The sequence below is a fragment of the Ruditapes philippinarum genome, unplaced genomic scaffold (assembly GCF_026571515.1).
Source record: "Ruditapes philippinarum isolate M1 unplaced genomic scaffold, ASM2657151v2 ctg626_1_1_1_1, whole genome shotgun sequence".
Classification (NCBI taxonomy): domain Eukaryota; kingdom Metazoa; phylum Mollusca; class Bivalvia; order Venerida; family Veneridae; genus Ruditapes; species Ruditapes philippinarum.
In genome coordinates, this window is record NW_026861189.1 from 321,262 (window position 1) to 337,271 (window position 16,010).

General features: G+C 34.1%; 1 protein-coding gene across 1 annotated transcript; it reads left to right on the forward strand.

Moving 5' to 3' along the window:
- The first annotated feature begins 6,867 nt into the window (after positions 1 to 6,867).
- LOC132714794 (E3 ubiquitin-protein ligase TRIM33-like) lies at positions 6,868 to 14,430 on the forward strand. The gene has a single exon (XM_060697719.1). The coding sequence runs from the start codon at positions 10,360 to 10,362 to the stop codon at positions 11,341 to 11,343; it is 984 nt and encodes a 327-aa protein (XP_060553702.1). The 5' UTR covers positions 6,868 to 10,359; the 3' UTR covers positions 11,344 to 14,430.
- Positions 14,431 to 16,010: the final 1,580 nt, after the last annotated feature.

Genomic DNA, 16,010 nt, shown 5'->3' on the forward strand with positions numbered 1-16,010 from the left:
GTTGTTTCCTTAATCAAGGAGCTTTACACTCATGCTTCGAAAGTGTGTCTATTAGCTTAATTATAGCTTCCTACGCAATCGAACTCAGATAAATTCTGTATAAACCAAACATTTAAGATTTGGGTATTTAAAGGTCACGGTCATTTACAAGTCAAGATTATTTTTTAATAAAACGAAGTCTTGTTGAAAGGTATGATGTTTCCTAGTTACAAAAATCTCAGGATATTGAACAAACATGTTACAACAAATAGACAGAACAAAACAAGAGCTGTCGGTAGGACAGCAACGCTCGACTATTCTTAGTGCTTGATAGTAAAAAAAATGCTTGATAGAGTTACCTCCTCCTGTTTACAGGTTGGGGTCATGATGGTGAACAAGTGTGCAAAGTTTCAAAGCCATATGTCAATGGACTTTGAAAATACTTGAACTATTACAAAAACTTTAACGTAAATTCTAAGTCGAAAAAGGGGCATAATTCTGTCAAAATGCTTGATAGAGTTACCTCCTCCTGTTTACAGGTTGGGGTCATGATGGTGAACAAGTGTGCAAAGTATTAAAGCCATATGTCAATGGACTTTGAAAATATTTGAACTATTACAAAAACTTTAACGTAAATTCTAAGTCGAAAAAGGGGCATAATTCTGTCAAAATGCTTGATAGAGTTACCTCCTCCTGTTTACAGGTTGGGGTCATGATGGTGAACAAGTGTGCAAAGTTTCAAAGCCATATGTCAATGGACTTTGAAAATATTTGAACTATTACAAAAACTTTAACGTAAATTCTAAGTCGAAAAAGGGGCATAATTCTGTCAAAATGCTTGATAGAGTTACCTCCTCTTGTCTACAGGTTGGGGTCATGATGGTGAACAAGTATGCAAAGTTTCAAAGCCATATGTCTATGGACTTTGAAAATATTTGAACTATTACAAAAACTTTAACAAAAGTGGTTTCGCCGACGCCGACGCGGACGCTCGGGTGACTGCAATAGCTCTACTTATTCTTATCGAATAGTCAAGCTAAAAATATGTACGCCATTCCGATCTTTGGATGTTTGATCATTTGAATACAGGATATTGGGATGCAGGATATTTGGACTACAGGATCATTGGAATACAGGATCACTGGGATAGTGCTGGGTACTACAGGATCATTGGGATGCAGGATATTTGGACTACAGGATCATTGGAATACAGGATAACTGGGATAGTGCTGGGTACTACAGGATCTTTGGAATTTGGAATGCAGGAAATTTGGAATACAGGATCATTGGGATGCAGGATATTTGGACTACAGGATCATTTGAATACAGGATCACTGGGATAGTGCTGGGTACTACAGGATCTTTGGAATGCAGGATCATTGGAATACAGAATCATTGGGATGCAGGATATATGGACTACAGGATCATTGGAATGCAGGATATTTGGAACACAGGATCATTGGAATGCAGGATATTTGGTATACATGACCTTTGGAAAACAGGATCATTGGAATGCAGGATATTTGGAAAACAGGATCATTGGAATGCAGGATATTTGGTATGCATGGCCTTTGGAAAACAGGATCATTGGAATGCAGGATATTTGGATAACAGGATCCTTGGAATATAGGATCAATGTAATGCAGGATATTAGGAATACAGGATCACTGGTATGCAGGGTATTTAAAACACATGATCATTGGATTGTGGGATATTTGGTATACATGACCTTTGGATTGCAGGATATTTGGTATATATGACCTTTGGAATATAGGATCAATGAAATACAGCATATTTGGAATACAGGATCACATACTGTATGCCAAGTATAAGAAAAGAAAATAATTTTAGTTTATTTCTTTTATTCCTGATAGGCACCAAATATTGTTTACATAAATAAAATCTATAATAAATAACACTAACATACTTTTCACATATAAATAAACATTTTCATTTATTAATTCATTTATAAATCATGGTAAAAAAAATAAATATAAATCTGAAAGGGTACTTTACTCAAGATGGTATTAAAGTCGACACTTTTACAGTAGTTACCTCCCCTTATAAGGATGAACAACCCATGAATATCAGAACCTCTTTCCCTACCTAGCCATAGAGCATTAACTCCCAAGGCTGTCTTAACCAGTAATTGCACTCTTTGTCAAAAGTTGGACGAGAATTAATCTCACCTCCGGTTGGATATTTCAAATTATAATTCTGTAATCTTGATTTACTGGTGTGTAGACATTCTTAAATTCATCCAAATTGACAAATTATGCAATTAGCTGGTAAGGCACACTTGCATAAAATTTTTTCTTAAACAAAGATACCATCTGTAAAATAAATATCTGTAACAGGAGGTAGTTACTATGTCATTAATGAAATATAATATGTTTCTGTAAAATGTAATTACAATTTAGTACATGTATATAAATAAAAGAAAACATAGTCACAGTTAATATCCGATAACCCTTGTAATTAAGAAAGATAAAGAAGTGCCGAACATTGAAAATTCAGTAAAAGAATCAAAATAAATTTTATCATAATTATGTGCAATATAAAACAAGAGGGCAATGATAGCCCTAAAATGCTCTTCTGAGATACTAGAAAAAGGTAATGACTCTTGCAGAAGTAGGTAATTAGTTCATGTTGAGGAAGACCCTAGCATGCTTTTAGTAACTACTTTAGTGGTCAACTAGGTAATGCTACATAACAAAAATCTCAACTCAAGCAAAGAAGTTTCACATAAGATTTAGATGCTTAAATTCTCTATTTGTAAGTCATTAAATAAGTGACAGGATGTGGGGAATTTTGACCTCAGGGGGGCTAATATACACTTTGTATGGCATTATGCTACATACCAAATACCTTAGCTCTAAGCAAATCAGTTTAGATGTTGCCTCCAGTATAAGTTAAGTCTTTGTAAACTACCAAAGGGCAAAACCTAAGGGCAGAGAAGTACCCAAGGGTAGAGGCAAGTCTGACCCCAGGGGCATAATAAATAAATAACTTTTGTTGAGGACCACAAAAAGACGGTAAATATCTAAGCTCTGGGAAATGTGGTTTCTGAGGAGAAGGTATTTTAAACATTTCCTATTTAAAGACCATAAGTATTGCCAGTGGAAGAGTGGGGATCAAGCCATTGACCCCTGGATTACAAGTACAGATGTTACCACTGGACCATAGATCCATTCCTAGCCTTCTTGTGCATCAGACTGGGATCATTCATATATCATAAGTAGAGGGCCTTCTAAGGACCATTCCTGTGAAGTTTGGTCAAAATCTGTAAAAAGATTGAAGGAATTCTTGATTAAAACACATAACGGAATGATGGAGAACATGCAATCTCATTAACTCAACTCTGAAGACTTCTGGAGTAACACATTGTGTACATGTACATGTATAACTATCTATTCACAACTTCTACTAAAATTATACAAAATATATAATTACAACAGAACCATGGCTGAATTGTATTTAAATAAAATCAAACATGGATTATTATCACAGACATGTATCAAAATATAACTATATATCACAATTATCATTCAATAATAATTATACATTTATAACAAAATCAACTAGAATTAACAATTTGATAAAAAGCATACTGAATTTTTTTTTGCCCTATAAATCACACTGATTACCTGCGATTGCTAATAGCTTAAAAGTTTGCAAGTTCTTTAATATGTCACCAAGATTTGAAAACAAGAGGGCCATGATGGCCCTGAGGTCGCTCACCTGTATATAGCCCCCCCCCGGCCCAATTTTTACCCAAGGGCTTTTATTTGTTTATTTGAACAGACTTGGTAGACACCCATAAGAAGATGTTTCATGCAAAACATCTAAGTTCTAGCTCATTGGGTTTTTTAAAAGAAGATTTTTTAAGTTTTTACTATACACATATAGTTAAAAACAATGACACCCCTCGGGCAGGGCCAGTTTTGACCCCTGGGCTTTTATTTGAACAAACTTTGTAGATATTTACTTAAAGATGTTTCATGCTTAATATCTAAACTCTAACTATTTGGGTTTTTTCAAAGAAGATTTTTAAGTTTTTGCTATGTATATAAGGAAAATCAATGACCCCCGGGGCGGGGCCAGTTTTGACCCCAGGCCTTTTATTTGAACATACTTGGTAGACACCCATTAGAACATGTCTCATGCTAAATATCTTAGCTCTAGCTCTTTGGGTTCTTTAAAAGAAGATTTTATAAGTTTTTACTATATGCATATAAGGAAAATCAATGACCCCCTGGGGCGGGGCCAATTTGGACCCCAGGGCTTTTATTTGAACAAACTTGGTAGACATTCACTAGAAGATGTTTCATGCCAAATATCTAAGCTCTAGCTCTTACAGTTCTTTAAAAGAAGATTTTTTAAGTTTTTACTTTATGCATATAGGGAAAATCAATGACCCCCTGGGGCGGGGCCAATTTTGACCCCAGGGCTTTTATTTGAACAAACTTGGTAGACATTCACTAGAAGATGTTTCATGCCAAATATCTAAGCTCTAGCTCTTACAGTTCTTTAAAAGAAGATTTTTTAAGTGTTTACTATATGCATATAGGGAAAATCAATGACCCCCCGGGGCGGGGCCAATTTTGACCCCAGGGCTTTTATTTGAACAAACTTGGTAGACACTCACTAGAAGATGTTCCATGCCAAATATCTTAGCTCTAGCTCTTACAGTTCTTTAAAAGAAGATTTTTTAAGTTTTTACTATATGCATATAGGGAAAATCAATGACCCCACGGGGCGGGGCCAATTTTGACCCCAGGGCTTTTATTTGAACAAACTTGGTAGACACTCAGTAGAAGATGTTCCATGCCAAATATCTCAGCTATAGCTCTTACAGTTCTTTAAAAGAAGATTTTTTAAGTTTTTACTATATGCATATAGGGAAAATCAATGACCCCACGGGGCGGGGCCAATTTTGACCCCAGGGCTTTTATTTGAACAAACTTGGTAGACACTCACTAGAAGATGTTCCATGCCAAATATCTCAGCTATAGCTCTTACAGTTCTTTAAAAGAAGATTTTTTAAGTTTTTACTATATGCATATAGGGAAAATCAATGACCCCACGGGGCGGGGCCAATTTTGACCCCAGGGCTTTTATTTGAACAAACTTGGTAGACACTCAGTAGAAGATGTTTCATGCCAAATATCTAATCTCTAGCTCTTAGGGTTGTTTAAAAGAAGATATTTAAAGATTTTTCTTTCGGTTGCCATGGCAACCAGAGTTCTGCATGGAATTAAATTCTTTGAACAATTTTTAAAGGTGACCACCAAAGGAACATTCCTGTGAAGTTTGGATGAAATTGGCTCAGTGGTTTATGAGGAGATGTCATTTAAAGCAAAAGTTTACGGACGGACGACGGACGGACGGACGGACGGACGGACGAAAAGCGATCACAAAAGCTCACCCTGTCACTTTGTGACAGGTGAGCTAATAAGAAAAAATTCACAACAAAAATTCTATTAAAAGAATATGGGACAAAAGAAAACATTTTAAGTCCCAAGTAAAGCATCCTCTTTAAATAAAGAAGAGTTTCATAGTCTATGTAATATCTCTGACAATAGTGTAATATAATCAAATAATTTTAATTTACATAATGTATGTTTAAGAAATCTTTCTGGAATATTCTTTTCGATAGTTTACAGTTTTACATTTAAATATAATTATGAAAAATTTGACATTTGAAAAAAGTACTTAAAAATATATATTCCATGTATATAATTATACAAATTATTTTGATAAATAAAGTTGAAACTAATTTTTTTTTTAACTGTGTTTTAATTTGCACCAACTCTGTAAAGGTCAATTGGCCACTTTCCAGCTTTACAAGTGGATTAAGACCTAAATAGAGCCCCTCTGTGCATAATATTTCAGGCACAAACAGGAACCCGAGTAGAACCACACACATTCTGTAAGCTAGCTGAAAAACTTTTCTCACATGAAAAAATCCAAAATTCCTGGTGGGATTAGAACCCACAGTGGTGAGGGCCAAGTGATAAATATGAAGTCAATATCCTTAAAATCAATGTTTTCTTAATATATATAATTATAAATACAATGACTAGCAGTGTATTATTGCAATAATATTTTCAATTTCTACCATTTAAAATGGTTACTTATTTTACAAGAAAAAATTATCTGTCCATGAAATAAGTTATTTTTTCAGCATTTTCAAGCCTGCCTCGATGTCCCCCATTACACGGAGGACCAACTCTTCTTGAAACGGAAGTGCCGCACACTGTACTCCAACTGGTAATCCAGCCGAACCTACACTGTACTGTAAACAGATAAAACATTATATTGTATAATTATAACATATTTCTATATCTGATCTGATCTGTTATGGCTTACAAACTGGTTGTAGACAATTTTTTTAGTTCAGTAATTTTTTATTGCACCGGGCATGTGAACCAAATTTATAATTTCAATACAATTAGAAATTGACATTCAATGTCTTCTCACCCCCCCCCACACAATTCTTAGGGCTGAAATTGTACAGTCCATGCAAAAAGTATCCTTTTTTTCACGATTGTTTTATGAGAACTCACAATTGCCAAAATATAGTTATTAAATGACAAAATTATTGACACCTTAATACACGAGTAACTGGCAATAATTTTTACATTTCAAAGAGCTAGAGGTTCCAGAGACAAGTGATTTGAGTCCTGGCTCTGGCATGCTGATTTTTTCATGTGATTTTTCTGTGCTTAATTTCCCATTCATGACTTTCTTACTTTCGTTTATGTATAAATGGTCACATCATTTCTCTGCATTGCTGGTCCAGTATGCTAACCACTACACCATATATATGAGCCGTGTCACGACAAAACCAACATAATGGGTTTGCATCCAGCATGGATCCAGACCAGCCTGCGCATCCGCGCAGTCTGATCAGGATCCATGCTGTTCGCTATCAGTTTCTCTACTTGAAATAGAGTTGGTAAGCGAACAGCATGGATCCTGATCAGACTGCGCGGATGCGCAGGCTGGTCTGGATCCATGCTGGTCGCAAACGCACTATGTTGGTTTTGTCGTGACACGGCTTATGTGTACAGTGCATAAAAGTGATATAAAAGAAAAGGGTCAAAAGTTTAAACACCATTATCATAGGCACTTCCTCTGAAGAAACTATTGACTAATTTAAATGTAGAGTTTGGTGATTTTAAAATTCCAATATTCTTTTTTCAAGTAATTCATATTTTCGTAACTTATTAGATTCAACAAATGTTTATGAAGAATGAGAAAAAAATGATTAAATCAATCTGTTTTGTTTGGTTTTACAATGCACCAACAAAATCTAGGTCATATTGCGCCAGAACAGGAAAGATGATTTTGGCTAGCCTCAATTTTTAAAATTTTTTAAAACATCAGGGTCCAATATTTATTGACAGCCCAATATTTGTATTTTATTAAATGAAATATCCTTAAAAATTCAAATCAAATAGACAGTTTCAAATTAAAAGCAGGGCATATGATATTCATTGCACAAATTTTATAAATCACTCAATTACAGAGATAAAAATCAGGACCCTTGCTAACATTATCCAGGTAAAATACACTTAATCATTTGAATTTAAGCTATTGATATCAACAACCGGAAACCTTTTGTAAATGGTAGCCTACCCATAACATGTCAGTATCATTAAGTACAGAAAAATTTGGTAATGTTGCCATAGAGGGTTAATATCATAATAGTGCAATTTCCCATGATTACTTTTTATTCATCACCTTCATTATAATCATTATCATCATCATCATGGTCTTATCATCATCATCATCATCATCTCATCATCATCTCTTCATCATCATCATCCTTCTTATTCTTCTAATTTTCATTATTAACATTATCATCATCATTATAATCATCATCATCATCATCAACATCATCATTGAAGTCTTAAAAGTCTTCTCATCACCATTATTATCATCATCAGCAATTGAGCATCTGATATTATTATCATCATTCAAGATGATCAACATCACCATCAGCAATGTCTAAAGCCACAGAATTAAAATTGCAAACATATGAGAAAACATGTTTCCTTGAGGAAACCAATTAACATATTTGTAAAAGAGAAGTGGGGGAACAAATTCAAAAATAAGCATAAAACACTTTCAAGAAACATTACAACCTTTGCATAGAATAAATAACATGTTCATTACAGAACATACACAGAAAATATTTTCAACCTTTGCATTAAGAGCTTGTCGGAAAAATTTACAAAATTTTGTATAAAAACCTAGTTGAAATAATTTTTTATTATCACTGGTATGAACCATTTTACCTGCTATGTAACGTACATATAGCTTTTTATTACATGCTTTTCGGTGGTTAATAGAAATATATCAGTGAAATACCTGCGTGCACATTACTGGAAACCAACTTAATGACGTGACATCGTAAATGATGTCACATTCTATTTTTATTTGGCGCGCTTTTCATCTAGTATTAGGTTAAAACGTCTTTTTAAACGTTTCTTGCATATAATAAAAAGAAAATTTGTTTAGTTTAGTGTAAGATCCAAAATATATTTCACTTCGTGAACACCAAAAGTTTATATTTCACTTATGGCTGCGCCATTGTGAAATATACCTTTTGGGGCTCACATGGTGAAATATATTCCAATCTTACACTGAACTAAACAAATATCCTCTATCTAATCAGCTACATGGTTGCTGACAAATTCAATGACAATTTTAGGAAGTTATACATGCATAAAAAGCCCATCCCAAATTTTTACAAAAGATAAACAAGATAAAATTGTCCCTTATAAGTGACAATCACATTTTTTTTCAGCTGAAAGGATGAATAACTGTCATCATTGCTTAAACACACCTCTTTTTATCATTCAAGAGTCACTTCATTATAACGGGACAATAACAGGATATGCCTTGACAAACACATGCATATCAAATAACTCAACAATTCATTAAAGATTTTAATCTGTTCTGGTATGTTACCAGGGTATTTATCAATATTTGAAATTTTCAAATTTTACTTCCTTGTCTGGACTATTGAACAAAATTATGGTCATTTTCAAATGAATAAAACATTTTTTCAAACTAATATGAATTCATATGAGATATGAGTATAAAATTGTCAAACTTCGTCAAACAAGCTTATTTTATAGGATGTTTCTGCATGCTTTAATTTTTAATACATTTATTTTAAATCTAAATCTGTTGCTCACAAATTCATTTAGTACAGTCTCTTTGAGTCCCCTTGTGAGCCCCTGCTGCAGGGCAGAATGAAGCATAATGGGCAGGGAATGCTGAGAATTAACCTTCTGTCCTACCCTGCCCTGCCAGACTTTGTTGTTGTTGTTGTTTTTGGTGCCAAAATAGAAGGGGAAAATTACAGATTGAAAGTGTAAGGCATTAAGCAAGGTTTTTTATTAACCATCTGACTGCCTGCATGGTTTGATCTTTACCAGGGTTTTAAAAATCCAAAAACTCAAAGTCCTTGCTTTTTCCTTGAGTGCCAGCCCAGGCTTTTAATATTTTTTTTTGTATAAAAACACTAGCATAAAAACAGTAATACATAACCAAACAAAGCCCTCATTTCAAGTCCATTGACAATATTATCAACTGCTATGGCAAAATTTTCTGAATAGTTAAGAAAATTACCTTTAGATTCAATGTCAAAGGACCTTGGCCTGATACTTCAAATTATGATAAAATGAGATTTTTCCGTGTAAAGGTTAGTTAAGGACCACGGTCATACTTCAATATGATAAATCAGGTTTTTCCTAAAATGATCTGTCCAGGATTTAAACTCTTATTAATTATAGAATGAAGATTGTTTAATAATATAGTAACTTAAAGAGTTGTTAACAAGCAGACAGACTGAATAAAAACTATATTTCCACTAATCTACACTAATCTACAATTGCAAGGGTGTTGTCTCAGGCACGATTGAAATAAACTGTAGTGCTGGTGCATTATGTCTAGCGTGTTCATAATTGTAGTTTACAGAAAACACCCGTAAAAAAATTTAAACGCATAAATATCTGTATTTTGTTCATAAAAAGTACCTTGCATATCATATTACCATGGTAACACAGCAAAATGAGGACAACCTGTAAAGTTGTTATCAGATCAAATGTTCGGAGGTAATTTTTTACTTCAGTTGTGTAACGGTTGAATTGGCGGGAAGGTATCTATACACATGAGTTCTATTTTGTTAAATGACATGTGAAAAATCAGTTGAACTATTTGCAAAATATATAGAGAAATGAAGGATTTCTATTTATAGGAATTCTAACTAAAATTAATTTTGTTCATATCTGGATGGTTTACAAAACAGCATTTACTAAATGATATAAAGACTTAGATATAAATTGTAATTAAACTTAAAAGATGGATAAAAATAGTGATATAGTTAAAACTGGAACAGCTTTATGTGAAACGTGCCAACGAAGTGGACGGCAAAATCTTGCTGAAACGTTCTGCGTTCAGTGTCAGGAGTACATGTGCAGACAATGTTCCGATCATCACTTCCTGTTGCCCGTGACAAAGCAACACCGATTGATTCGGAACACGGAAATGCCATTACACAAAGTGAGCACATCCCTAGCAGAATTCTGTTCCGTGCATTCTGGTGAGATATGTCATTTTTATTGCAAGACGCACAACGCTTTAATTTGTTACATGTGTAATACAAGCATACATAAAGACTGTCGCAACAAACACCAGCTATCTGAATTGTCACATGACATAGTTATATCTGAGAAATTCCTGAAAACTAGAGCTGAGGTAAAAGAAATGCTACAGTTATTCAGCACACTTAAAACACAGCTTGTTAGCAGTTTACATGCCGCACGTGCTAAACATGACTACTCCGCTCAAGTACAGCAGACAACCAGTTTGGATAATAGCGAACAGATTCAAAACCTTATAAACACACATGAAGAGTATAGAAATAAAGAGGCAGACGAGATATGCCATCTCCTTTATCAATGCGACACAGAAATTCATAGGGCCGACACCCTCAATACCGATCTCGACACTTTACGGCGCACCCAGCAACATGTACAATTACATATTTCTCTTCAAAATGCCTTACAAGTACTTCCACATATGACGGCAATTTATAAAGAAATTGTTAGAAAAAACAAACAAAATACTCATGCAATACTAATCATTGAGGAACCAGTGCCAATACCAAAAGACAAATGGAGGGGTACTATTAAAGAAAAGTATCCTAGGCCGACAAATGAATTTGAGAGATATAAATTGTGGTTGAGCTTTTGTTGCTTATCATATCTTCCTATGTTATTTACGTTTAAGGTCATCATTACATTAATTTTGATCCTGTGTTGGTATATATTTAGAGAAACATAGCGACCCAACTTCTTTTTCAGCATGTGAAGATATCAATGTATGTGCTTTAATCCGAGTTTTACATAGTTAAAAGTTCTTAGCATGAAAAAAAAAAAATGTTTCATTAAAACATTATGTAACGTGTACCGAGCGGATGTACAACGAATATATAATAAATTTTTCTTTGGGCTACCTGCCGTTTGATTAGATACAAATGATTATGAAACTATCATATATCATAAAGAATCAGCTTGAATCATTATACTCCGAAATGCACTTTTAAATTCTAAATATGTCACAATACAGTAAATATGTTTACAATATAACACTATGAAATAATTCAAAAGCTATAGATATCACGCTGCAACCCGATAATTGCTTATAGTCCAGCAACTACCTCCCTATCTATGAAGCGAGGCTTCTATTTAGATAGAAAGATAAGCTGCTGGCAGGGATTACAACAAAGTTCCAACTATTTTATCTATACAAACTTATTTATTATTAGTATATCTCTGGATTTTTAATACCTATATGTTACCAATTCCCTGATAGCGAGGCTTTCAGAAAATATGGAAATCTATAAGTACCCAGAGTCAAATCAATTCATAAACTTTAATCTATCAACACTCTATCCATGAAGCTAGGCTTCAATTAGATTAACAAGGATATTTAGTTCTACCTATGAAGCTAGGCTTCACTTCGGTAGAGGAAATTATCCTCTATGTATGAAGCGAGGCTTCAGTTACATAGAATAACCTGGTCCCGGTGAATTCCTCTGCAGACTGATTAATTTTGCTCTAATCGCCTTATTTATACCTGATGAGATGATCGCTCAAGCATGACTTATTTTCATTGGCTGATCAAAGTAATCCTGATCACTGAGACGTTAATTTCATTATATGATATCAAACGTTCATTGAAAATACGTATACCAGACGTATATTGTAAAGTACCGTAAACTTAAATATATTGTCTCAATATAAACAATTAACATAATTGTAAAAGTAAACACTAAAATCATTTCAGCAAACGATAATCTTTATTCAAAACTAGCTAATTATAAAAAAATGCCAAAACGTTACAATTATACATTGAACAATATACTGAATAAAAACTGAAAGTCATAATAAAACTAGCAGAATTTTACATCATGTATCATGATTTGAGATTATTTTTAAGCTACAGAGAGAGAGAGAGAAAAAACTGGCATGCCTCAGTAGGAAAACAAAACACGGGTCTCTGGACTGCTTGTCCAGTATGCTAACCACTCCACCACAGCTGCTATTGCATTTTATTCGTGCTAGTTTTAAGTTATTTTTAGCTTGTACATTCTGATGTCATCACTTTTATTACCAGAGTGGCAAGTTATTTATAGCTACTTTTACAACTGACTGACTACATTTAAGTAATACATGTTTTCTTATTATAAATATTCTCATCGGTCTGGAACTGGATTCCAATTTAATGCAAGCAGCTCGATAACCACAAGACAAGTTGAGTAAATTGCAAGAACAACTTTCAGCAGTGGAAAAACGCCGCAAAGTTACCTTTAAAGAGTTACAATCACTCTTAGGGCTGTTAAATTTCTGCTGCCAAGTTGTTTCACCTGGTCATGCATTTTTACGCCGCCTCATTGATCTTACCAAAACGGTTTCAAAATCCCACCATAGGATCTTGTTGAATAGTGAAAGTCGCAAAGACCTACAGGCATGGTTATTATTTGTTAAACATTTTAATGGCAAAAATTTGCTTCTGCACAAACGTTGTATACAGCACACTCTTTCTTGGAGGTGCGACCCATGCTCATAAAATTTGGCCGATGGAAAGCCACAGCATACCTTAAATATATCCGTCCCTCGGCTCTTCCTATTTACACAAGTCATTAATTCTTATTAAAATTCCTTTTGTTCGCTTTTCACAATTTCATAGCCTGTCTAGTATAGACATATTTGGAAATTCCTCCATGTTTCATGATCTGTCCGTACAAGGCAGCAGATCAAATAAATTCATTGGGTATAACACGTCTTAGTCTCAGAAAAACTGAACGCCATTACAGTAATTTTATAACAACTGACAGTGTAAGGCTGCAGTTATAGTCTGAAGTTATAGTCTGAATTATTTTTCTGACGGTTCCAGGCCGCAGTTTGTTCATGTGTTGCTAATTGCAATCATAAAATTGTTGCTATTTCTTAATCTTGTCATAGTAAAGTATTTGACTTTATGCTTAATGCCTGATGGTATAAGGCCGCAGGTTATGCATTGTTGAGGTATAAAAATGTATTTTACCTGGCACATCAATTAGGATCTCAAATTGATATTTGTTTTAGATTATATGTACATATTGTAACACCATTGTTATTGCTATGCTTCTTATCGTCTACATATATATGATTTGATATGTTTTCCTAAGAATTTGCTATGGGCTATTGCAACATTTAATGATGATGGCAGTTTTTATACATCGTGTTTATATTGACTGTATCTCGTGATTTGATTATTTTAAGCCGCTGCTTCATAATACCCTTTAAATGCATATGTTGTATATTATCTGTGTTAGGATAAACTACTGACAGTATAAGGCTGCAGTTAGAACACATTGCCAGAAGGTGATAACATTTCATTGCTTTTTATAGCAACATTTTACCACATTTAATTGTTTATGCTATATATATGCTGTTGATTTTGCCACATATTTGTAAACTGCGATTTACATGACAGATTTTGCAATATTTCATATCATTTGGTGTATATATTATCATTTCAACATTATTTTGTTACTTTATAGAATCTTCTTACTTTAAGGTTGCTTGTGTTACTGTTATATACATACTGTTGATCTTACCACTTCTTTGTAAACTGACAGTACAAGGCTGCACTTTACGTGACAGATTTACAATTTTCATATAATTTGGTGTACATATTCTTATTTCAACATTATTTTGATAATTTTATAGGATCTTACAACATCAAAGTGGCTCTCTTACAGTCTAGTCTCTTTGGTAACCTCCCAGGTTTACCATTCAGAAATTTTTTATAACATGTTTTATATGTAATAGTTTTAATTAATGTCAGTTATGGCATTTTCAATACATGTCCTTTTTCATTCAACACATGTGTTTGTTTATATTTTCCTCATGCCAAAATTCGATCTAGGCTGCTCTTTCCCTGATCTGGACAATACATAAATATTCTTATGGCAAACACCTTTATTATTTTATATGGCCACTACTGTCTATAACTAGAACTATCACTAAATGTGATTAATACCCCCACAAGTCTGCTTGGGAAATGAGGATGTTACCAGTAACAGAATACCTTGTAAAAGAATTGAAACATAGAGTTATGGTTGTGGGCAATTAAAGATAATTGTGGTTCATGTATGTTGCGTTTCCTTTCAATGTGGTTGGCCATTGATGAAGTTTAATTGAATTACTCTGTAATAAGTCCAGAAAGACAAAGAAAAAGAACAAAGGGCAATAACTCTATAAATACTGAAGATAGAGTTATAGTTCTTGTGCACTGCACTTCCTCTTATTGTGCTTGACCATTGTATGAAGTTGTTTTGAATTCCAACCAGTACGTTTTAAGTTATGCTCCGGACAAGGAAAAGTATCAAAGGGCAGTAACTCTGTATTTTGTCAAAATGGAGTTATGGCTCTTGTGCACTGCACTTCCTTTGAATGTCCTTGACAACTGTATGAAGTTGTACTGAATTCCAAACAGTAGTTTTCAAGTTATGCTCTGGACAAGGAAAAGTAACAAAGGGCAATAACTCTGTAATTAGTCAAGATGGAGTTATGGTTCTTGTGCACTGCACTTCCCCTTATTGTGCTTGACAATTGTATGAAGTTGTTTTGAATTCCAACCAGTAGTTTTCAAGTTATGCTCCGGACAAGGAAAAGTAACAAAGGGCAATAACTCTGTAATTAGTCAAGATAGAGTTATGGTTCTTGTGCACTGCACTTCCTCTCAATGTGCTTGACCATTGTATGAAGTTATAATGAATTCCAACAATAAGTCTTCAAGTTATGGTCCGGACAAAAGAAAGCAATGGAAAAGTAACAAAGGGCAATAACTCTGTAATTAGTCAAGATGGAGTTATGGTTCTTGTGCACTGCACTTCCCCTTATTGTGCTTGACCATTGTATGAAGTTGTTTTGAATTCCAACCAGTAGTTTTAAAGTCATGCTCTGGACAAGGAAAAGAAACAAAGGGCAGTAACTCTGTAATAAGTCAAAATGGAGTTATGGTTCTTGTGCACTGCACTTCCTCTCAATGTGCTGGACCATTGTATGAAGTTATAATGAATTCCAACAATTAGTCTTCAAGTTATGGTCCGAACAAAAGAAAGCAATGGAAAAGTAATAAAGGGCAATAACTCTGTAATAACTTTAGATAGAGTTATGGTTCTTATGCACTGCACTTCCTCTCAATGTGCTTGACCATTGTATGTAGTTATATTGTTTTCCAACCATTAGTCTTCAAGTTATGCTCCAGACAAAAAAAAGAAGGCAATTGAAAAGCAACAAAGGGCAATAACTCTGTAATTACTTTAGATAGAGTTATGGTTCTTGTGCACTGCACTTCCCCTTATTGTGTTTGACAATTGTATGAAGTTGTTTTGAATTCCAACCAGTAGTTTTCAAGTTATGCCCCGGACAAGGAAAAGTAACAAAGGGCAATAACTC

Excerpts from the sequence above, each read along its gene's own strand:
- LOC132714794 (XM_060697719.1), top strand. The coding sequence starts at position 10,360 with ATGGATAAAAATAGTGATATAGTTAAAACTGGAACAGCTTTATGTGAA.